Source organism: Magallana gigas, chromosome 2 (genome assembly GCF_963853765.1).
Source record: "Magallana gigas chromosome 2, xbMagGiga1.1, whole genome shotgun sequence".
NCBI classification, from domain to species: domain Eukaryota; kingdom Metazoa; phylum Mollusca; class Bivalvia; order Ostreida; family Ostreidae; genus Magallana; species Magallana gigas.
In genome coordinates this window covers 32,364,285-32,387,045 of record NC_088854.1, presented here as the reverse complement: position 1 = coordinate 32,387,045, position 22,761 = coordinate 32,364,285, and the positions used below count along the sequence as shown (strand labels likewise).

General features: G+C 34.7%; 1 protein-coding gene across 1 annotated transcript in view; it reads right to left on the bottom strand.

Moving 5' to 3' along the window:
• The window catches only part of LOC105343954 (uncharacterized), a 68,248-nt gene that overhangs the window by 25,008 nt on the left and 20,479 nt on the right, over nt 1-22,761 (bottom strand). The window contains exons 32-63 of the mRNA XM_066076189.1: nt 22,185-22,320; nt 21,677-21,820; nt 21,188-21,339; nt 20,561-20,759; nt 19,988-20,235; nt 19,738-19,846; nt 19,320-19,508; nt 18,946-18,978; nt 18,337-18,363; nt 16,717-17,030; nt 16,144-16,287; nt 13,805-13,934; nt 13,346-13,530; nt 12,417-12,561; nt 12,185-12,289; nt 11,813-12,025; nt 11,070-11,363; nt 10,590-10,610; nt 8,749-8,948; nt 8,360-8,517; nt 7,997-8,228; nt 7,137-7,439; nt 6,626-6,796; nt 6,045-6,191; nt 5,649-5,809; nt 5,250-5,376; nt 4,837-5,045; nt 4,483-4,585; nt 4,079-4,242; nt 3,633-3,804; nt 2,993-3,229; nt 1,931-2,173 (exon numbers count right to left, since the gene is read on the bottom strand). Coding sequence (XP_065932261.1) covers nt 1,931-2,173; nt 2,993-3,229; nt 3,633-3,804; nt 4,079-4,242; nt 4,483-4,585; nt 4,837-5,045; nt 5,250-5,376; nt 5,649-5,809; nt 6,045-6,191; nt 6,626-6,796; nt 7,137-7,439; nt 7,997-8,228; nt 8,360-8,517; nt 8,749-8,948; nt 10,590-10,610; nt 11,070-11,363; nt 11,813-12,025; nt 12,185-12,289; nt 12,417-12,561; nt 13,346-13,530; nt 13,805-13,934; nt 16,144-16,287; nt 16,717-17,030; nt 18,337-18,363; nt 18,946-18,978; nt 19,320-19,508; nt 19,738-19,846; nt 19,988-20,235; nt 20,561-20,759; nt 21,188-21,339; nt 21,677-21,820; nt 22,185-22,320 — 5,415 coding nt within the window. The remainder of the gene's footprint in view (nt 1-1,930; nt 2,174-2,992; nt 3,230-3,632; nt 3,805-4,078; nt 4,243-4,482; nt 4,586-4,836; nt 5,046-5,249; nt 5,377-5,648; nt 5,810-6,044; nt 6,192-6,625; nt 6,797-7,136; nt 7,440-7,996; nt 8,229-8,359; nt 8,518-8,748; nt 8,949-10,589; nt 10,611-11,069; nt 11,364-11,812; nt 12,026-12,184; nt 12,290-12,416; nt 12,562-13,345; nt 13,531-13,804; nt 13,935-16,143; nt 16,288-16,716; nt 17,031-18,336; nt 18,364-18,945; nt 18,979-19,319; nt 19,509-19,737; nt 19,847-19,987; nt 20,236-20,560; nt 20,760-21,187; nt 21,340-21,676; nt 21,821-22,184; nt 22,321-22,761) is intronic.

Here is a 22,761-nt window from a genome sequence, read left to right as displayed (position 1 = left end):
TAAAGCAACAGATCTCCCATGTAAATTCTACTCAAGATGTTCGAATTTTAAGCAAGATTGTCGAAATTGATGTCCACCAATCCCAAATTCAGCTGTTGAATACGCAAGTTTCCCAACTCCAACAGGAAAATGCTGCACTGAAGCAACAGATTTCCCATGGAAGTTCTAACCATGATGTCCAAAGTCTCACCAATAAGGTGGCTACACTGGAAGCCCTTAATCTGGATCATGAATTACCACTCTTGAAAATGAAATTGGATGCAGTGGTGATAGAAAATCAAAATCTACTGCAACATTCAGGTACCAATTAGTAAATACAGTTATAGCGAACACACTTATAATGAATTGACACTTATAGCGAAGTGATATTCATATTCCTTGTGACTTTATTACATGTTATAAACTTGACAGATATAAAGAATTACCCTTATAACGATGTAAAATTGCATGTATCTAGGACTTCGCTATAAGCATGTTTTACTGTAATTTATATTACTATATGTATATCATAATTTATTAAATTTAATGGATTTGCTGTCAGAAGGAAATCAAATTTTGAAAAACGATATAAAGTACCTAATATGCACAACTAAGGAAGAATAAAAATAAGGTTGCAAAACACTTAATTTTTCCTAAACTTTCAAATGTAAAACCAAATTTTGTCTATTAAATTTCCTGACTTAAAAAAGTCTGAGTGACCATAAAATGGCTTAATTAATGATACATGAAAATGAGATCCTTCTTTCCAGGTTCAACCTACTTTCCCATTTGGGGTCGAAAGTCTTGCCCAGCTATCAACGGCACGGAACTTGTATACACAGGTTAATATATGAAAATTTTAAATGAAACTTTAGATGTCAATTACTGGTACTAATGAACAGTATAAAATTTACAGGTATACTCTACATTTTCGATTGTTAAAAAGGTTTAGAATAAAATTATTATCATTTGTTTTGTAATCATGAAGAATAAAACTAAATTTTATGTCAATATTAAAATACAGGCATAACAGCTGGGAAACATTACAGCAACACTGGTTCTGGAGCCAACACACTGTGTTTACCCCATGATCCTGACTCACTGCCATCTGATTTTCCCACCACAGTATACTCAAGCCGCACAGCTAACCTATATGGTGCTGAATATCAGTTCACATATAAAAATGTTGCTGTTGATGATGATGTTCCCTGTGCCATTTGCAAAGTAAAGCCTGCTACGGCAACCATGATGGTTCCTGCCAAACTCTCTTGTCCCCAAGGATGGACACTCCAATACCATGGATATTTAAGTGCAGAGTATGCTGGAGACCATGCTGCAGACTTCATCTGTGTGGACAGTGATCCTGAATTTTTTGAGGGGTTGAGACAGGTCAACTCAGATGGACATTTGATTTATCCAGTGCAAGCATACTGTGGAGTCTTGCCTTGCCCCAATTACAAAAATGGCCAATATATTTCTTGTGCCGTTTGCACTTTGTAATGGGTCAATTAATTGTACTTCTGCTTGCTGTAATTACATTTTAATTAATAAATAGCTGCACTTTATAATGTAATATGAACTTGGTTTTGTAGACCTAACAATTCTCTATACATTTACTTTCCACAATATTTTCTTAAACTGATGCACATCATATCATCCACACAATCTGCTTTCATGGTGATTCAATTTTAAGAATATCTTATGAACCATACACATCTGTTCAAATTTACATCAAAATAAGTAAATGTATTGACAAATTATGTACATGCAAGTATTTACAAAATTAATGTCCTTACAACTTTACAACAAGGTAACTTAAACATACATTAAAAACACCTCTTTTTTCTCTAATAGCTGTTTTATAAGATAATAAATTATTAATTTTCATGATGTTTTAAAAGATTTAACCCTGATGATCCATGTACATCTCAAATTTGACCTTGACACTCACCCTTGAGCCTGCCCTGGTGTATCCCTGCACCAAGTCTGCCTTAAACTGATCCATCTTGTACTCGGTGGAGGATCCCATGGACGTGGGGTTGATCTGGTACACTGTGTACCCGCACAGGTGGGCGGCAAGCTTGACGATGATCGTGGCCCTCCCTGGGCACCCCTCAGCGACCAGCACGGAGTGGGAGGTCTCGTGGGGGGAGGCAATGGTCCGGGCCAGGCGACACACTTGTTCTATCACAGTCTGAAAAAAATTACCTCTCAATGTCATTCTTTTATACTAACACATCTCTATCTTATTTCCCACTTATTTTTCAACAAATAAGAATATTGCAATTTAACCTGATGTATTATCAAACAAAGAAGCATACATTCTTGATAAATATCATATAAAATTGCATATATTTCTAACTAGAAGCTCCCAAAAATCTCTGTATGCAATCTATATATCTATATCAAAATTCACCATGTCTAAAGAATGTATGTAGCAATTAGCAAAGTATCCAAATAAAAAGGAAATATCATAAATGTTAATTCAAAAAACAAACTCTCTTAAAAAATTTATTTACTGGTATGTAAATAGAATGAAAGATCTTAGATGTTCTGCTTTCTAATATATATTCAAACATCAATCAATTTGAAGAAATGGAATGGAAATAGGATAAAGAAACAGAAATTATTAAGATTCAAAGTAAAATCAAACCAAAAAATAAAGTGACCCATAAATTTTCTAGCAGCTGACAATATTGACTAAAACTGATACTAAGGAACCAACAGACCCAGAATAATGAAAGGTGAACGAAAATCAAACAGAAAAGGAGAGGGAAGCTTACCGTATAGTCACGCTAATATATATTTAACAACAAGAATTAAGATGCAGGCAATCATGCAAAAAAAATCATAGATAACATGCTTCTATTTTCTTCTGCTGCAGAAATTTCATTCATAATATTACCATAATATTGAAAAAGAGTTTTACAAAAATTCAAATCATACGAAAAATATATCATATCAATGGAAGTTGATTAAATTCAATGTAGAGAAAAAAGGTAAATCTTCCTACCTTGTAGAGAGCTAATTTGATGCGGGGATGGATTTTGTTATATTCCTCCACCCCTTTGGACATCAGTTCCTTGACATCCTCAAATTTGAAGACCGGTTTGTACAGGTCGGTTTTGGCATCCTCCTCCGAGATGTTTGAGCTGTGGCGGGTGTCAATCATCCCCGCGGTCACTACCCCACTGTCCTGCTCGATCAGGTTACTGAAATATGGCTGACGCACCTTCAGCATGTGGGTCACCTGTGAAAACAGAAACAACGCATACCTGTATTTCAAGTTCAAAATTGATATCATGCAGTTAAAACATTGATTTTTAAGAGAGTTTTAATGATTTAATATCCTCTTACAAACTGTAAATTTTTTGTTTCATTCCATGCAATGCGCAACACCACTTTGTATATAAATGATACTTGTAGATATGTTACTAACTCTACAACTTAATAAAGCTTGGTAAACACAAATCAAATGTAACAGGGGGTAAAACTCTAGTTTCAACCAAGGTTCAAACCCTCATTCTCTGCCTTGCATGCAACTGCTCTAAATGCTGAGCAACAAAGGGATGACAGTTCAGTTAAGTCATTTTTAAAATTGATATCAAGAGTTTGGCTCTGAACCGTGAATAGATAAATCCTGTTTATGGTACCTCTTCATCATTGGTGAATTCCTTCTTGACAGCAGTCACAAAGGCCTGTCTGTATCGACGGACATCCACCTCGCTCACCATTCTGTGAGAGTACACCCACGTACACTCATGCTGCCATAGCAACATCAGATTCCTCTTGGAACAGCCAGGGCGGAGAGACAGGCACAGATTTCTGAAACACAAGTACAAAAATATCAATGGCATTTTCGATCAGTCATGTCAAATGATAAAAATCAGCATATTGATACAAAAAGATACTGTAGATTCCTAATGAAACAAGGAGAATTGATATCTGCATAATACTGCAAGAAACAAAAAATATTACCAATGTTCAGTGCTTGCAATTTCATATTCTCTAATTATATACAAAACAGTGGAATCACAGAATTAAGTACTCGAGTAAAATAAGGTATCTACCGAATGAGGTAGAAATGAAGGGGACTTACTTGAATATGACCGAGAGGTCCCTCATTGTGAACATGTAGTGACACCTCTGGGAGGTGGTGAGGTACATGGACCTCACTCGGTCCTGTAACTCTACTGTCACCTTCACAATCAGGCTCAATAGGGACCTCATGGCCTCCTCCTGTTTCTTAATGATCACCAAGTTCTGTTAAAATAAGAAAAAGAATACAATTCAAAATGTTTAACTTAGATCTAATTTAAATAAATCCAGAAACCCAATACAATAGTTGCTTTATTTAATCAGCAGAATATAGAAATATTTTTGACTGAATTTCAAAAACCAATTAGTCCCTATAGCTATTTTCTGTATGCAGATAATCAACAATCAGTAGTCAGATTAGTGAGGTTTTATTCTTTACATAATGCAGTAAAAAGTTACATGTACCTTTTCATCATGGAGATGATGACCAGCCTGTGTACTGGAGGTCTCAGGGGCAATGAAGTGTGTCTGCAGGAGGATGGAGAAGATGCTCTGCTGGTCCGCCAAGCTAAATAGGAGAAAAATAAGAATATACATGTATGAGGCTTAAATCTAAATTTGGTTTAGAATTGTTAAAAAAAAAAAAATTAAGGTAAATTCCAAGACATATTTAACCACTCATTATTTGGTCGCAACTTTGTAAAAAAAAAAAAAAAAGGAAAGGGCCAGTCACACTCCAAAAGAAATAAGAACCAAAACTTAACGTTTCTGCCATTATGATTAAAAATTTTGCTGAAAAAAACCTCGAAATTCTCTTACTCTGGGTAAGGCACCCCAAAGACAGCAAAGTGCCTCATGAACCTCTGGCTGAGTTTGGGGACGTTAGCAGTGGTGTTTGGATTGACCGTGGTGCAGTATGTGACACTGTTGACATAGCGCCACGCGTGTGTGTCCTGATTGTAGAAGCCACCATCATCAATGTGTTCTCTCACCAGCTCCACAGCCGTCTGCTGTCCTGACAGGTCAACCTAATGGGAGAAAAGTTGTGAATTCCAATGAAAGTAATGACCAAATAACATTTTTTTATGAAAAAAAAGTTTTAATCTTAACGAATGAAACAATTAAATTTTCTTTTTTGAGAAATTAAACAAAAACTACAACTAACTTTTATATTTTTACCGGTAAGAATCTTTTTTTTTAAATTTAAATTCAAAATTGTTAGTTGAACTGACCTGGGATAGATTGATGTCATCCACGAGACAGAGCAGACGTTTGTTGCCCTTGGGAACGTAGGTCTGTCCATGCTTCCATTCCAGTCTCTCATCCAGTCTGTCATACAGGAGTCTGGCATTGGTAAACCTGACAAAAGAAAACACAACTGTTCAACATAATGTAGAAAAGTAATAAAATAATTATTGTTGTCATTCTAATTACCAATTTGAAAACTAAAGGTTCTGACTATCAGTATCAGCATGCATTAAACATTGCTGAAAAAGACATTTGTAAATAAAATGATACAATAAACTTAAATAATCATTACATGTACATTTAAGATATGATTGAATCAAATTTTGAAATATTTCACAAATAGGTTTGCAATTATTTTCCATTGAGTTTTCAATGACCTTTACCTGTTGGCCTGTATGGTGAGGGACAGGACCTCGGCCACTTCTCCGGAGTAGGCTGTCCGGATCTTGTCATTAATGATGGCAGTCTTACCACAGCCATTTTCTCCGACCAACATCACGGACTTCCTGTAGTCTGTGAGTGTACTTAACAGGAAGGTCATTTGCTGTAAACCCAAACAAAAATTAAATTGCATCATTGGCATTCAACTGTTTACATTTTAAATTTGTTTGTTGGCAAAAACAAAAGAGAAGAGAATTTCAAGTTATACAAAGACAAATATCAGTACATGTACATGTATTTCATTAATAAAAGATTTTTGGGGATTACTTCTGCTAAACTCCATTTGTTGTATATTTTGTGTAACACATCATTGAAAAACTACTGTAAGTACATTATACCTCCGCTGGCACAGTGTGCACAAATGCCTCTGGGGGAATCCCCATGGCTGCACTGCTACTGTAGGAAGGCAGGATGTCGGCCCAGCGTACAAACTCGTGGGTTCCCTGGTCCACTGCATCTACTGATCCCACAGAGTAGTCAAAAACCTGTCACACAAAAGAGGAACAAAATTATTCCTTAAATCTGGTACAAACAATGGGTCAAGAATTTACCTTCTGCTTAATGATAGTGTTGTAATAAAGTATCTTTAAAGCTAGTCAACTCATTAAAAGTCTCATAGAATTCCTCACAGGGAAATGATATGTAATACTGATAATTACATGGTAAATATTCATATCTGGATATACATGTATTTTAATTCCCAGCATTAAACATGCATTCAAAAAAATCCTTTGTACTTCATTTAAATTAAGGTTTTATAAATATCCAACATAATTTGAATATTTATTGAAATTATTTAATTTTCACAGACAAATTGGTATTGGTATATTAACATTATTTTCAAAAAACGACTTCCTCCTTTGCAACAAGTCCCTGTAAGTAAAAAGCACTGTCACAAAGAGAAGCAGCTAAATCTTACAGTTCCCTCCTCGGGATAGTCAATATGCTGCTCAAACTGCTCCTTCCACCAGTTACTGAATGACTCACGACACTCTGCCTCCAGAGTTCCCCCGAAGGCCCAGACAGCAGCAAAGTTAAAGTATCGCTCCAGCTCAACATCACTCAGTTCTCGACATCTGGAGATCAGGGCCTTAAAGATGAAAGGTCATTATCAATTAATGCAAATTAGGGTACGGTGATATGTATCGTCTTTATGCCAGTGAGAATGGAACTTCATCAAATTCTCTACTTTTTTTTAATGATGCTTTAAAATATAAACAATTCAATATAATTTTGCATGTGAAAATATAAACACAAGCAATAATTTTTATAAGATTTTAGGAACTAAATCCTTGAAAAAAAATCATGCAAGGAAATCTAGAATGAGCACTTTCAAAAATGAAATTGCTGAATAACATGAAATAATAGTATAATTAATTTGGCATGAAAGATTGCTGATAGTCCGTTACAAAAAACATGAAAATACTTACATCCAGTAGAGTTGTAAACGTAGACACCATGTTTTCCACTGAGTGGTTGATGACCCTCTTGTAGCGGGGACATCCCTTGGTGTCGTTGTTTCCAAACATGTGTGGCTGGCAGCACTTTGAGAGATAGTCTATTGTCTTCTCAATGTAAATATCACAGAATCCAGTCATCAATTCCTTGTCTGCCTCATCACACTTCTCCAGCCACTGCACCAGCATCATCTTCCAGCCCACATCCTGTGAGGTCATCATCAGGATTCCTACATTGGCCAACACGGCAGGGCTCATCTTCTCCACATTCTCCATCTGGGAGGAAATTTAATTTGTCTTAATTAGCTTCTTCCTTCTGCTAGAATGTTCAATTATTTTTTTTAGATTCTAATACAAATTACCAATATTATATTATTAAACAAGCAAAAAAAAAAAAACTTCATAGTCCAAAAAAAAGTAATTTGAGTCCTGAATCATGACCTCTGCTAGAATGTTCAATTACCGGTTTTTTTTTTTTAGATTCCAATACTAATTACCAATATTATATTATTAAACAAGCAAAAAAAAACCCAAATTCATAGTCCAGTAATTTGAGTCCTAAATCATGACCTTGACCTACCGTAGTTCAAATAACTTTAAGTAAGGTTAATAACACAATCTCAGGTCATGAGTAACCTCTGTGTCAACCTTTGATGTTTTGTCTTTACAAAGGAATGAAAACAGATATGAAATTGGGATGGACAGCTGGACATGAAAATTAATATTTTCAAATACCCCCCCCCCCTTTTCCCTCCACCAGCAAATTTTCCTGGCATAAATTTATTTGATGATTTTACAATTATGACACTTATTAATGTGAGGAGCTTGCTCACCTCCCAGATGAATCGGACAGTCTCTGGAATAATGATCCTCTCGTTGTTGCCCAGCACCACTGCACCATCATTGTTCAGCACAGCACTGAGCAGCTCCATCTGACCTGGATCCACTTCCCCATCCAGCTGGATGACCTTCATTTTCTGGGTCGTCTGGAGGTCATAGTTGGTAGAAGCTGGCTGGATACAGAGTTTTCTTAGGAGAGATGTCAGTAATCCATCCTTCCATTCTCTGTCAAACAAATGAAAGCATGCATTTTTGTATGGGTTACAGGAGAAATAAAGAAAAGAAATAAAGAAAAAATATCTTTTAAGCAAAAAAAAAAACTTGGTATAAAAGTAAATGTATGTGTGTCTCATTACCCATTCTTGGTGTGGAAGTATCCCATGAGCTCCTCAGACTCAACAGCCTTGGTGAATAATGTCTGGACAGCAATAGTTTTACCACGCTCTCTCTCAGAAAATCCAAACGTTTTGATGCACTCGCTTTTTCCACATCCTGCTGGTCCAACCACAAATATCTGTAACATAACAAAGGTTTATAATTAAGAATTTCTTTATATATAATCATGTGTATATATTTCAAATAAAACAAAGATGATGAATTTGTATATCCTATTTTAAAGAAAAAAATTTCATACTGAATATAAACATTGAAGTTACCACATTCTTTTCATGGATATTGTGATCTTAACTTGTAATTTTGCATATTAAAAAATATATAGATAAAACAAAAAAAATAAAGCACATACTGTTTGGTGAGCAGCATTCAGATTTGCCAGTTGTGCCACACGACCTTGGAAAGCAACTCCTGGCAAAAGGCCAAGGTCACCTGTTGCCACAGCTATGGCATCGTGCATGTCCTCCAACACTTGTCTCTGTCCGTCCACCATGAATCGACTGCCTGCCGCGTGAGCCAGGGGCACCACTGGGGTGTTCAAATTGATGGAGTCTGTACCAACCATAGAAGAAGATAATTGAAGGTTTATTATCAAGAATTTTTTGATAATTTATCAAATATTATGAGTATTCATGTAAACATTTGGTTAGAGAATTAGTTTCACTTATCTGTAAATATATTCGCTGAATAAAATCAGGACAATAAGCAGTAAAAGTACAAACATAAATCAGTGCTTGTCATTTTACTGATTTGTTGAACAAATTCATGAAATGGTGATTTCAAGCATGCAAAAAAACACATCAACCTAGCTTAGGAATGAAATAAATACAGTCACGTGTTTTCAAACTTTTCATGAAGCTATAAAAATGCATGTGCACATGAAAGTAGCATGCATATAATCATATTTGTATTCAGATGGTTGGTACATGTATATAAGCTTGACTGTGCTTTGTTTGCTGATGATAAAGACAAAAATTGAACTCATAACAACAAAAACTTAAAATTATTACCAATAACGTCCATCAAGTGACAACACAACAAAACACGAATACCCCGGTACCCAAATTATCCCATAGAGCAAAATTTTCCAAGCAACATTAATAAAGTTAGAATTTACTGTAACTGATATTGTTAAAATATTTAGTGATAATTGAATGTATTGTGAATGAATTTGGTCGTTGGTGTATTCTGATTCAGTTCTAGGGCGAGAAAATTGGGGAGGAGACAATATGTTAATACATGTACCTATAACAACATTTATTTTATACCATATATTATATATTCCATCATGCAGTGCGGTGATGTATACATACTTACCACAGAATTTGTTTGTATTGAGTGTTTGATGTTGATAGAGAGAAATTAAACTATAATTACAAAATATCTATCATTCATATGTACGTACTATGTTCAAAAATGTATATTTTTAACTCATAAATGTCTGTTAATGAAATCAAATGCATGTCAGAGTTGCATGATACTTTTTGGAACACTTTCAGGTCATAAATGTATGAACTTATCAATATAATCATTTGAAAATTGTGAATGGAAAGATATTGAGCTGACTAAATGGCCTATCACTTTGAATAGTATTGGATTTTTCATCGACATATGTCCAAGGCATATAAGTTTTGGTATCCTGTGTTTTGTTTTGTTTTTGTTTTTGTGTTTTTTTTTTTGTGGGGGGGGGGGGGGGTTACCTATAAAGCTTTATTCTCCATTTTTGTCAATATATGTATGTTTATATATGTAACAGAATAATAAGTGATATGGCATAACTATGATATCTAACGTGTACACACTACAGTTCTATTTGATCAAGAGACCATTGATACTGCATGCAAAATACATGTATGTGAATACTGCTACTTATATATATCCCAGTGACTTCAGACACTACAGCATCTTACTTAATAAACTGTTGATTAGTAATAATAGTAATTAGTAGTTTTTTTTATGATATTTTAATTCAACGATATATTTGTGGTGTATTTAGTGATAGATATCATTTAGTGAATACATAAGAACAATAAATTTAAAGTCAACGCCACCTGAAATCAAAACTTGTTCCCCTTCAAATTTTAAAGAAATAAAAAGAAGCAAATATGTATACAAGTATTTGTTAATTAAAGAACTAATTATATTTCTAACCAGCTATGACAACAAATTACAACTATGCTAATATAACCTTACCTCTCCAATGGAATATGGGATCTAAGTTACATTTGTAAACAAAAACTGAATTATACTACCAACAACACTTATGCTACTAGGAATTCACCAGAAAATAGTCAGGCTTTTAAAATATTTTTTTCAAGTCTATTAAAAAATAAGGTCAAATGTAAGAATTAAAATCAATGCACTCAATTAAAGGAGAAAATTTTTCAGCAAGATTAGACTTAAGTCACAAAAAACTATAAGCAAAACATTTTTTTTTAAAATACGATACTATAACAAGGCATATGAATATGTTTGGAAAACGGGTGTTGAATTTTGATCTACTAATTACTTGTATAACCAATATAAAACATCAAAGAAAAAATATCATCCTACATAAACCATTCCATCTATTTTTTTCTACATAGACTGTTCTAATACCTTTACCTCAGAATAAAAAGAAAAACCAAGAAAACTGATTTATGGTTCTAAAAAAAAAATAAACACATTTCTCACCTTTTAATGAGCGTGCAGAGTTATCACTCTTGGCTGTTCTAGCGCGGGAGCTGATTCTAGATTGGGGTGGTTTGGACAAGGGAGACTCCCCTCCGAACAGCAGGGGAAGGTCCACATGGGGCCAGATATCGGTGATCAGGGTGCAGAAGATGCTTGCATCTCTGCCTTGCATTCTTGGTAGGAAAGTGTCTCTTATGGCCATCACTAAGGACTTCTCTTCTGCCCGGAGTTTCATTTCTGAGGAAATGCCGTCTCCTTGAGGAGCAGTGGCAGCAGGTGCTTTGTCTTTCTTCACTGAAAGAAAATTCATCAATGTGCAAATTTTTGACATAGTTCTAACTGACTGGAGGTATCTTTTTATTGGACAGTAACAATGATTTAATTCTAATTTATTTTTCAGTAAGATGGTCAAAGATTTTCTCTTTCCCACCTTTCCCACTTTTCCAAAGAAAACAACATTCCAGTAATTGCATGGCTAAAGAATGAAGTTAACTAAAGTTTCATTTAAATTCAAAACATCCAGCTGATAGTTGTTTAGAGTAAAAGTTTCAGAAAAGTGTTCTAAAATATTGAAATGTTTTACAAAATTGTTTAGATCAGGCAAAAAAAAATCTACAAGACCATTAGAAACCAACAGCTTGTATAAACTGCTTATAGCTATCCCACCAAAAAGTAAAATGCTGTTCAAAAACACAACAAATATTTAATTCAGGTTTTTCTGACTTTCCTCCTTTGAGTGTTACCTTTCTCAGTCTCCTCCTCTTCGTGTTTCTCTCCATCCTCCTGTAGGTCTTCTTCCTCCTTCTCCTCTTCTTCCTCCTCCTCTTTAATTGGGCTCATCTCTGCCATGTCCAGCACGTCGGACATGTTCTTCTCCAAGTAGGCGCCTGCTTCTGAGACCACCCCTTTCAAAGTCTTGATGCTCCAGCCGCCATTGCTTGTAGCTATGTCACAACCTGATAAAATTTTGAATACAAAATTAAATGCTTTCACATCTTCATGTAAGTACTGAAGAAAATATAACTTTGATACAATGTTTAACTTAAATAAGTTTCCAATAGTTCATCGATTGAAGTCATTCATGTTATGAAAGGCAATATTTGTAAATTTTTTACCTTGAGTCATGTCTTCAGATATGAACTGAGTTGTGCCCAGGAGTTTACGGCACATTTCATAAACCATCATCGTCTTCTTGGCAAGTTCTCTTCCATGAATAAATCCTTTATTAAAAAATAATTAAGATTGAATTCTAAGTAATTGTATTCAAAAGAGGGAGAAGAAAAGTATTTTATAAATGACTGTATCAAATTGTTTGTTTCTACAAAACCATGTGACAGTGTTTGTTACCTTGACTACACAGCATGACCTCCAGTGTAAGGTGAAGGTCAGGCTGTACTATGGTGACAGTTCTAAACTGGGTCATGATGTAGTCTGGGAGAGCAGCAGTGATTGATGGATATAGCAGAAGTTTGTCAGGGTTTCCTGGCTGAACCTGAGCAAATAAGAGAAAAAAGGATTTAGGTTCAAAGTCTATAATGGAAAAACTTTTGAAAATCCATAAACTAAAGTCTGTAGATTTTTTTTATGATCCTGATGCCAGTTCTTTGGCTATTTGGAATCTTGGAAACAATTTTGCCATTCAATTCAAAATATACCAAATCAGGGCCTTTGCTTATAAATCTAATGAAACATGATCTACATTAAGGTCAGACGACACGTTCCTCGAGAATCTCCTCGTAATAAAGAGTTCCAATAAAAAATATTAATTTTATAATTATTTCAAAAATGATTAAAATTAAATTGGATGTGGTTATGTGTCTAGATGGCCGAGTGGTTAGAACTGTGGCCGCTCACTGCCAGAAGAGTGTAGGTTCTAGAGGTCGTGAGTTCAAAGCCCCGGCCCGGCCGAGATAGAGTTCCAATATAGTGAATTTTACTGTGCTGTATATGTATTCATTTTTATATCAGCATTCAAGTGTATTTTTAAGAAGATTATATAGGAAATTGCATACTCTAGTATTTTGCAGAAATGCCTGGTAAGGTACCCTAATTTTTTGCAAGAAAGCTTGTCAAAATAGTAGTAAACCATCAACAAATTTGTGGAAAAAGTTATATAAAATTGAGGAACGTTCGTCTCACCTTAAGTACACTGCTCTGCCTTTTCAAATGAATCTCATCAAACCCCCCCACCCCCCCCCCCCCAAAAATACTGTGATGCGGAAAATAGCTTGTGTAACCTTTTGGTCTGCACTTTGGTAAATGGTAACTAAACTGACCTTCAGTGCACTGTCTAGGAGGGCGAAGCATGCCCCGCTGGGGTTGAGCTGTATGTCATCAGACTGGAGATGAACTGCCGCCTTCCCTGCCTTCAGGGCCTCCATTACAGCGGACATCAACTGAGCAAAGACGCTCAAAACGGCAGGGGCTAGGTGGTTGTAGTTGTCAAAACATACCCAGGATCCTGCAAAAGAATTGTACAGAACATTGCAATAGTCAATTTACAAAGAATAATTTTTCACGGCATATATCAAATATTTCCTTTCTGATTAAATAATTATTTAGCAGATATTACATGAAAAGCAGGCAACAATATTGCCCCCCCCCCCCCCATGTCACCTGGTAATTTAAGATTAAGATTTCATGTTCATATAAAAGTATTTCTCTCTCTCTCTCTCTCTCTCTCTCTCTCTCTCTCTCTCTCTCTCTCTCTCTCTCTTCATTGTGAATACACTGACCAGTGGCAGCCATTCCTCTGAAGATGTCCTGAAGCTGTTCATAGTTCATGGTCTTGGTGCAGTTGAACCTGTACAGGGGATAGCCCAGTGATCTACTCAGTTCATGAACAAGTTCAAACTTTCCTGTGTCCTGTTCATACGGAGGGAGGAGAAAAAAGAAAGACTTGTTACAAAACTTTAACAAATCTACATGTACTGAAAAAGTATGGAAAACTGATGTCATGATATAACAATACATGTATTGGGTAATGAATATCATCTTTTAATTGTTTTAAAAATACCATGAAAGGTTTCATATTCAAGAGTCTAGCTGACATATAGAACCAAGAACATTGAAGTTAAAAGGACAAAGCAATTACTAGTTCTTGAGTCTAACGTTGGTATTTCTAATCTAAAATTTTAAAAGAATGAAACAAAGTTTTAATTATCAAAGCAATAGGTACTTTCAAGGCTTTCAAATTGACTAATACAGAGTTTTCATATTAAAAGAATTGCAAGTGAAAGGACATTTTTCATTGCCAGTTGAGCTAATTAAATCACGTATTTTCTGAAAATTAAAAAATATGAAGACACATCTTTATTTACTTTATATTTTTACAGTGTATATGCAGACAAAAATAAAACACGAATCTTATATATCACAAAGAATATGATACAATACTAGTATTTAAAAAGCATGCAGTCGGGTAAATCAAAGCAGGGGAATTAACACATCTTTTTCTAATCCAAAGAACCCCAGAGGGTTAACAGAGATGCTGAAAAGGGGAATTTCATCTTATTACCGGTATATAAAGTCTCTAGGAAAGAAAGCTAGCATATCAGTCAATGTTATTGATACTTTTTTTTTTTTCTATAAGTATAAAGGCAGGAGTAGTTATATAACCTGAATGAAATTTTTTAAAACACAACTTGGCAAACAGGGGTCTGAGAATTTTTCATTTTTCTGTTTTGAGAGAGGGCATTTGATAAAGACACAATGTGTGTATCCATCGACGAAAATCTATGAGTGGCCTTGCTCGTTTTTCATAAATAAAAGGCGGGAAGCTTTATTTACACAGGTTTTAAAAGATGTTTGACTCTATATGACATCCTTTACACTAATATGTCATATGAAATGAATTGAAAAGCATGCATACTTCATGAAATCATAATTTGAAAAAAAAGAAAAAAAAACGTGTTCAGTGAATTGTTCAACTCTGTGAAAATGTATGGTGCACAATCAAATAAAAATGAAACAAAAGCATTCAGTTCAATAAAACAAACTCTCAGATCTTTAATTAATGGTTGGTCTGATTATGAGTTGTATGCAAGCTCCTTTGGTTTCAATCTATAGGTATAAAATAAGCTTAGAAGGAGGAAGGATCTGATAGTTTCAGAGGTTAAAAAATGATTTTTTAAAAACTGAAATTTGATGAAAAAAAAGAACTAGTTACCTCAGGCTGCAAAATTATTGGTGATAAAAAAAGCAAATGGTTACAATCAAATATCAAATGGATTCCAACGACGGTTTGATTAAAAAGAAGCGTAATTTTCTTGGAAGCCATTTTGAATAATAATATGCTTGGCAATGTAAGCATACATGAATATGTGTATACAATGCTTGCTGAGAACATTCAAGGAGACACTATTACTTAAGCTTTAAATTTATCCATTACTTTGCAAAGCAGAATCATAAGTATAATATATTTTGCATAAGGCCATTCAGCTGAAAATTAAGGCTTATGAATATGCAGCAGCATAAAATTTTTGTTTGAATCTGGTTTAATTAATATGCTTGGCAATGGATGTGAAATTTTACAAAACACAAACAAAATAAAATGATAAAATTGCTAAAGCTATTTCTGTTTTTCTTTTATGCCAAGCAATTCTTCAGTATTATGAATGAACTGTAGAAATATTACAGCCACAACATGCAACTGCCTGCATACATACAGCATATTGTTTGAAATTGCAATACATGTAATTATTTCAAATGGTACAAGGATTGAAATCTACTGGTAATAACTTTAACTAAGTTATTCATATGTCTTTTTTCATAAATACAATACTACTCATGCATTCCTACATTTAAATATGCACATAAATCATGCAAGTACTTTTTCAATGTACTTTAAGCGTGTTCTAAGTTTTACTTCATAGTACTCACTAATATAAAAATTTGTCATGCAAAGTTACAAAGTTACAATATGTAGTCAAATCTACTAGTTATATAATCTAAATGAAATCTCTCTTCTATCTATATTAAAATAACCTGCTATTTACTGTACATATCTTGAATTACTTAAATATTCATTTAATTTTGCTATCATACAAATGTCCAAGATGAAAGATTCCCTTACCATGGCCCCTACACACATGCCCCCCATGTGTGCCCTGATGGACTGGCACAAGGCCACGAACACTCGCTCGGTGAGCGGTGTGATCACCTCACGATTGCTGGAACCAATGTACTCATAGCCGTAGTCAAACTCCGCATCTAGACACTGTTATTGTCAAAAAATAAAAACATTACTTGAAACTCAAAAAGAAAGTGAAAAGTTGACATTCATATATATGTACATATCAAACATTATGAAAGGTTGTGCCCTTTAGAGAGTTTCATAAATGATCAAAACACTATTCCCTTGGTGACAAAAGTTACATACCTATAGCAGTTGATAAATGACCTTCATTAATGATCTTGGATTAACAATGAAATTGACCTCTGACCCTTACTATTCAGTTGGCCCAATAGGAGTTCTCTTAACTTGTATTCTTCACAAATATGATTAGAGCTGATACAATAAACGAGAAAACCCCAATATCCATCCAGTAAATCTGTGATCATAAAACACAGGCAAAAAAATCCCCCCCCCCTTCTTATCAACCCTTCCTAGTCTTCTCACACTGTGACCTCAAACTCTTTCTCTCACCTTGACAGTGACCCCTTTAGTGTCCTTGTTATAGTAATATCTGAGCTGGGCGTTCCACTGGAATGTACTGAAGGCGTCGTTGTTCTCCGCCTCAATCATTCTCTCCATGAAATCTCGCAGGTGTGCCATCAAGGCCAGCAAGGAGGTCAGTTTCTGGATCTGACTCGGGAACAGCATGAGTTTGAGCTCCGAGTTATCGATCGGCTCTTCCATCTTAGCTGCTTCGACTTCCTGGGTGGTTTTGATTGTGGGTAGTGGCATATTGAGAATGTTCATTGTATCAATGGGTTCCATTGTCTGAGGTTCAACCAATGCTGTAGAAAATGACAATTTATCTCTCAAAGTATGATTTCATTTACGGTATTTTAATGAATTATAATTTCAAAATTTATTCCAGGAGCCCCTGATATCAAAGTAAAATTTTGATCAAGCTAACAGTAGATTAACGTGAATGCTACGATTTTTACTTTTAAATTAAAGTGTGATCGCTAGCTTCAATACATACTTCAATTTGAAGAAATTGTTGTTGTGTCAAGTAGAAATAAAACCTTAATTTAGATTTCTGAACAATCTAGAATACTGTGGTTTCATGAATATTGTGGGCATCAATTTTTGTGGATTCAGTAAAGTTTAACGGTTTGAGATACATGAATTTCTGGACAATGGTTTTAACAATAAATCGTCATTTATCTAAAAATCTATGAGCATTAATTGGATTTCATGGATTGACTCAACAACAAAATCTACCAAAATATTGATGCTTAACGAATAATGAGGTACCAGGTAATCATTGAATATAGAATACATGTAATACAATTCAGACTAGATGATGTAAAAGAAAATAATGTTGGTTTTTTCTATAGCTAAAAATATGGAAAAAAAGGAGTGACTGATGATAAGGAGAAAAGAATCAGGGTAAAGGAATATACCGGTAAGTATTGATTTTATTTGTCTCCTGTTTTCCAAAGGCAATCATGCTTTTTTTTTTTTATCAGATTCATAATCAGAACATCTAATTACCGTAGTTAACATACAAAAATAAAGAAAAAAATCATTAGCATATAAAATACACCAACAGGATGAAATCTTGTAGTCAAACTTCATTCTGGGTTTTTATTACTTATATCTTTATTCCAAACAATTATGCAAGTCTACATAAATAATGGATCTTTCATTTTTTTTTTTATTTGACCTCATTGATCTCTTTGAGAACCCAGGAGAAAAACAATTAAGAGACATAATATTTCTATATGATATACAAGTATATAGGTACATAGTTCAGAAGCATGTGAAAATTACTTGAAGAATACAAGTCAGAATACTTCTAGGTTAGCAATTCATGTGCAACATAAATTTAGTAAGAATTTCTTTATATTTGTAGGTATAATGTTTTAATAGTTTCCGTGGGAAGTAGAATATTAGTAATTATGACAATTTCATTCAAGCCCTGGACTAAACAAAATGTAATTTCATGCAGTTTAATATAAATTGGGTGTTCTAAGAGTATCGAGTATGGAGGGAAATGGTTGCAAAATGCACACTGCATCAACAATATATGAAACTCATGATTTAAAATCATCTACAGGTGATCACTCAGGTAAACTCAGGTGTGAATGTTACCTTTCTGGTCGGGTTTGTCAGTTTTGGCTGGAAGTGAAAGAGCGTTTTTCAAGAAAGTTGATTATGAATAAGATTTCAGTGACCAAAATCATTTCTATTAAAACAAAGCAAGTTTATTCAGTGATTAATTCAGGGAAACAAATAATTGAATCAAATAATTGATTCATTCAGACCTTGCAAAGAATAATTAATTTGAAAAAAAGTACTTCATGATTTAGATTAGTACATAATAGTATTGTTCACTGAATCATTTTTTAATTTAACTTCAGAAGGGGAAGGTTCATATCAACTTTAACAAAATTGTTTCAAAGAGTCTTCTTGTACAATGAAAATTTTCCAAATGTAAACTTGTATGGAACTAACTTTCAACAATGATCAAATGAACATGAAAATATGTTAGCTTACAGATCTCTCTCTCTCTCTCTCTCTCTCTCTCTTTCTCTCTCTCTCTCTCTCTCCCCAGTATAATAGCATAACAGATAGGGAAGGAGCATTAAGCAATTAATTATTCAAGCATGAAATTTGCAGGAAAGGTTGGCTCTGGAACTCTACAACAGTTAATGGACAACAACAATGAACAGGAGGGGGATAGATATCTAAGATACATACAGCGCTGAGTGTTTTCACCGCCGGTCCCAGTAGCTAAAAGAAGTTACAGTCACAAGTAACAATCTCTCATTCAGTGATAATAATAAGAAATTTGAAACAACATTTTGGAAGTTGACACTTCATTGTAATTTTTTTCTAATTTGGCATACATAAAGTCTGATGTCTTAATCTATAATCAAAGTTGCAAGGTGAAAAATAGCAGAATTTCACCTTCAACAGTACAAGTGTTATAACTTATTAACTCTTTTACAACATGAGCTGGTTATATTCATTTTGACATCATGTTAATTAACATCACATAAAGAAGTTAGCGACAAATAGCAAATAACCTTTGGTAATGACACAGTATTGAGAGAGTATTAATAATGACTCACAGTCCTGGTGGTCCTGCAGGGACCCTTCCTCCTCTGGGATGGGGGATCGCCCCGACTCTAGCCCCACATCAAACATGGAGCCCTTCCTGGACTGCCCCATGGATGCCCCACCGTAGCTACTCCTGGCCCCGGCAACTGAGGCTGACTCTGAGAATTCTTCTTTTTCCTCACCCAGACGGTTGGACTTCACTGCAGAAAAATGATAGAATTATTAACGTTTTATATTTTAATTAATTTGAATAAATATTTCCTCTCTCTCCCTAACTATAATTATATGTACTATGCTTTAACCAAACAATGACACAATAAAAATGATAGATCGGAACTATAAAGCATTTTTTTTCAGTGGACGTGGAACAGTTATTAAGAAATATACCTGTACATTTATTGCACAAATATCAACACTGAATGCTCTTACGTTCACTTTCTGTTTTTTCCTTCCTGCCTTTAGCCTCTTTGTCACCCTCCAAGCCTTTGAGTAATATGACTGTGGCCTTAATACTGGAGTTAATCTTATCCAGACAGTTCTGTAAATTAAAGATAAAGTCATATTATCCCATCCTTATATTCAAGCAATCTTAGTACATGTATACCTTTAAGAGCAATTTATCAAAACTTAAATAGACATTTTTTAGCTTTTCCTCGTTTTCATTGTATAAATTTCCAACCTTGAGACTGTCCCTGTTCCCGGAATCCAGTGCAGCCAGACTCTCGGTGATCTGTTCAGTCATCTGCACTTGAGTGGCCAGGTAGACAACCTCCGCTACATGATCCAGGGTCCAGGATTTCTGGGGGTCTCTCTCTGGGTCGCTTAGCAGTTGCTCGGCAACAGATGATGCACGACTAGCGGTGGGTTCTTTTTCCTTTTCCCGTTCCTTCTTCTGCCTGCTGCTGGCTCTACTTCCTGTTTTGTCTCCTACAAATGTGAAATTTAAAATTTATTTCTATGAAAATTTTTCTTTGATAGTTACACAGAGCAAAAACAAACACCTCATTGGGAATTGATACAAATAAGCATTAAGTAGCTGCATCATATATGATTTAAATATTTCTTTTGCCCTTTTCATTTTATGAGCAAGGTGATGCATTTGACACCATCATTACCATTTGACTGACAGGATGATCATAAGTTCACCACATCATTATTATTATCATCATTTTTTATTTGACCATTTCACCATTATCACTAAAAAATGTGCAGACTATTTCCCCAACTAGACAAAATTCTCCACTCCACCGACCTTTATTCTGTTTGCTAAGGGAGCTTGAGGCCCGGACAGGCACAGAGACTTTCCGGGAGCCAGCACTCCTGATGGTCCTTCTCTTGGGTCTAGGTTTCTCATACCCCAGGGCAGTGGCCATTTGGAATTGTAGGGAGCCCTTCAGACTGCTCACAAAGGAGGACAGCCATGTTTCTATTTGTCCCTCACATGCTACAGGCTGGAAAATAGGTGCACAAAGTATAAACAAGTAACCATGCAGCTGTCTGAAGGAGATTTTTACAAGAGATGTACATGTAGTTATCAATCAATTTTAGAGTAAGGCATTACATATTTCATATTATGAGAGCATTAACACAACTGGACATCAAACTTACATATTATTTTTCTTCTTCAATTTTGTTAACATATTATATATGAGGTGTGGAAATGGATTTTACAACCAGTAAGTGTAGATTTGATTTAGCACAATACATGTATATCTATCTTTATACAAATATGCATGAAATTTGTGAACAAATGTAATTGATTTAGCGAACCAATGCTAAATAGAATACACATCCAACTGTATTCATTCCTTTACAGAGCATTTAAAAAGATGGACTTCATTTCCTCTGTTATTCATCATGCAGCAGAACATGTACTTACTTGGTTGAACTCCAGCCTCTCGCCCAGACAGCTGGTGACGCCGGTGATGAGGAATTTATACCTCTCCTCCTCTTCCACCTCCTCAAACACGATGCTGCCTACATTCTCAAACAGCTTGTTGATGTACAGGTTCACTTGGTTCAGGTCATATCCTGTGTGTGTCAGAAATTTTGTATTACTATAAGACCTTGATGCAATAGGTATTTTATTTCAGTTTCTATGCTAAATGAGCAACTGTCTTTAATGCCAGCTTGATATACTTTTAAAGCATTGAATATCAAAATCATTCATGTTACTCCAACTACATGTGCAATATGTTTTTATATTTTACAATCATTTTAAATTATAAACCATACAACTCTTATTCATATGTTTAAAGCTGATAACAAACACACCCGGCACTTTTTCCCATTGGAAATAAATGTTTCAAATTACCACTATTGTAAGCTAGCTAGCTGACATAGATGATTACTATAAACACAAGTTTACCATTGCAGACAATATGCAGGACATCCTCCATAGACAGGAAGTAGAATCGTGGGAAGATCTGTCGCCGACGTTCCAGGTGATGGAGAAGATTTCTGCGACAGGTCTCCAAACCGTGCTTCATGTGCTCCACGATGGACAGGATATCTGGAAAATCACAACACATAAGATTAGATATCTTGAATTGTATGCAAAAGGGTATCCTTTGCAAGTTGATATGTTAACCAAGTGTTTAATTTTTCTCAAGCCTTTAAGTCTCAATGTATCTTTTTTTTTATTTAATTTTGCAAAAGTAATTTTTTAGCATATTCAAAAGTTTTATATGGTACACAATAACAAAAAAGTTTATTGATTTTTTTTTTCAGTATATCTTTATATGCAATTTTCAAAAGAAAATTTAATAAAATCTACTTCATACAAAACAATTAAAAAATAATGAATAATTGGCTTAAAATCAAGAATTCTTGGTCCATAGAGAGAGATTCAATGAGGACCACGAAACCTGACTTACTCTTGCGTGTACACCTCTGCAGTACATTAGGGTTTTTCTCTGTGGCCCTCATGAGGAGTCTGAAGTCCTTGTTGAGGACAGCAAACCTGTTGGCATCATGGGAGAGCGAGGTCCTCACATCAGTGCTAGAATACACCTACAAGTCAACAAGAGGATTCATTAGTTAATAAACAAGATCAAATTAAAAAAAATGAAAGATTACAAGTCTTTGAAATTGTCACATTTGTATACTATATATTAAAAGTTATGAAAATTAAAAAAAACATTTACAACAGTTCAGTGTTTGAAATATTCTAAGACTCAACATGCATGTACAAGTCACGAGGAAATTTGTTTCAATCTTTTTGCTATCACTGTAACATTATTTCTCAAAACATTTTTGGTCATTCCCTTGAAATTTCCAAAATTGAATTAACCTTCTCTAGTTCAACATAATACAATTTAACAAATTATAAGTTAGTTTCAGAGTCTGAAATATTTCAAGACTAAAAACTCAATTTTGAGGAAAATTTTCCAATCCTATGGGTATCACTGTGACCTTCTCAAAGACTGTCAAGGTCATTTCCTTGAAATTTCC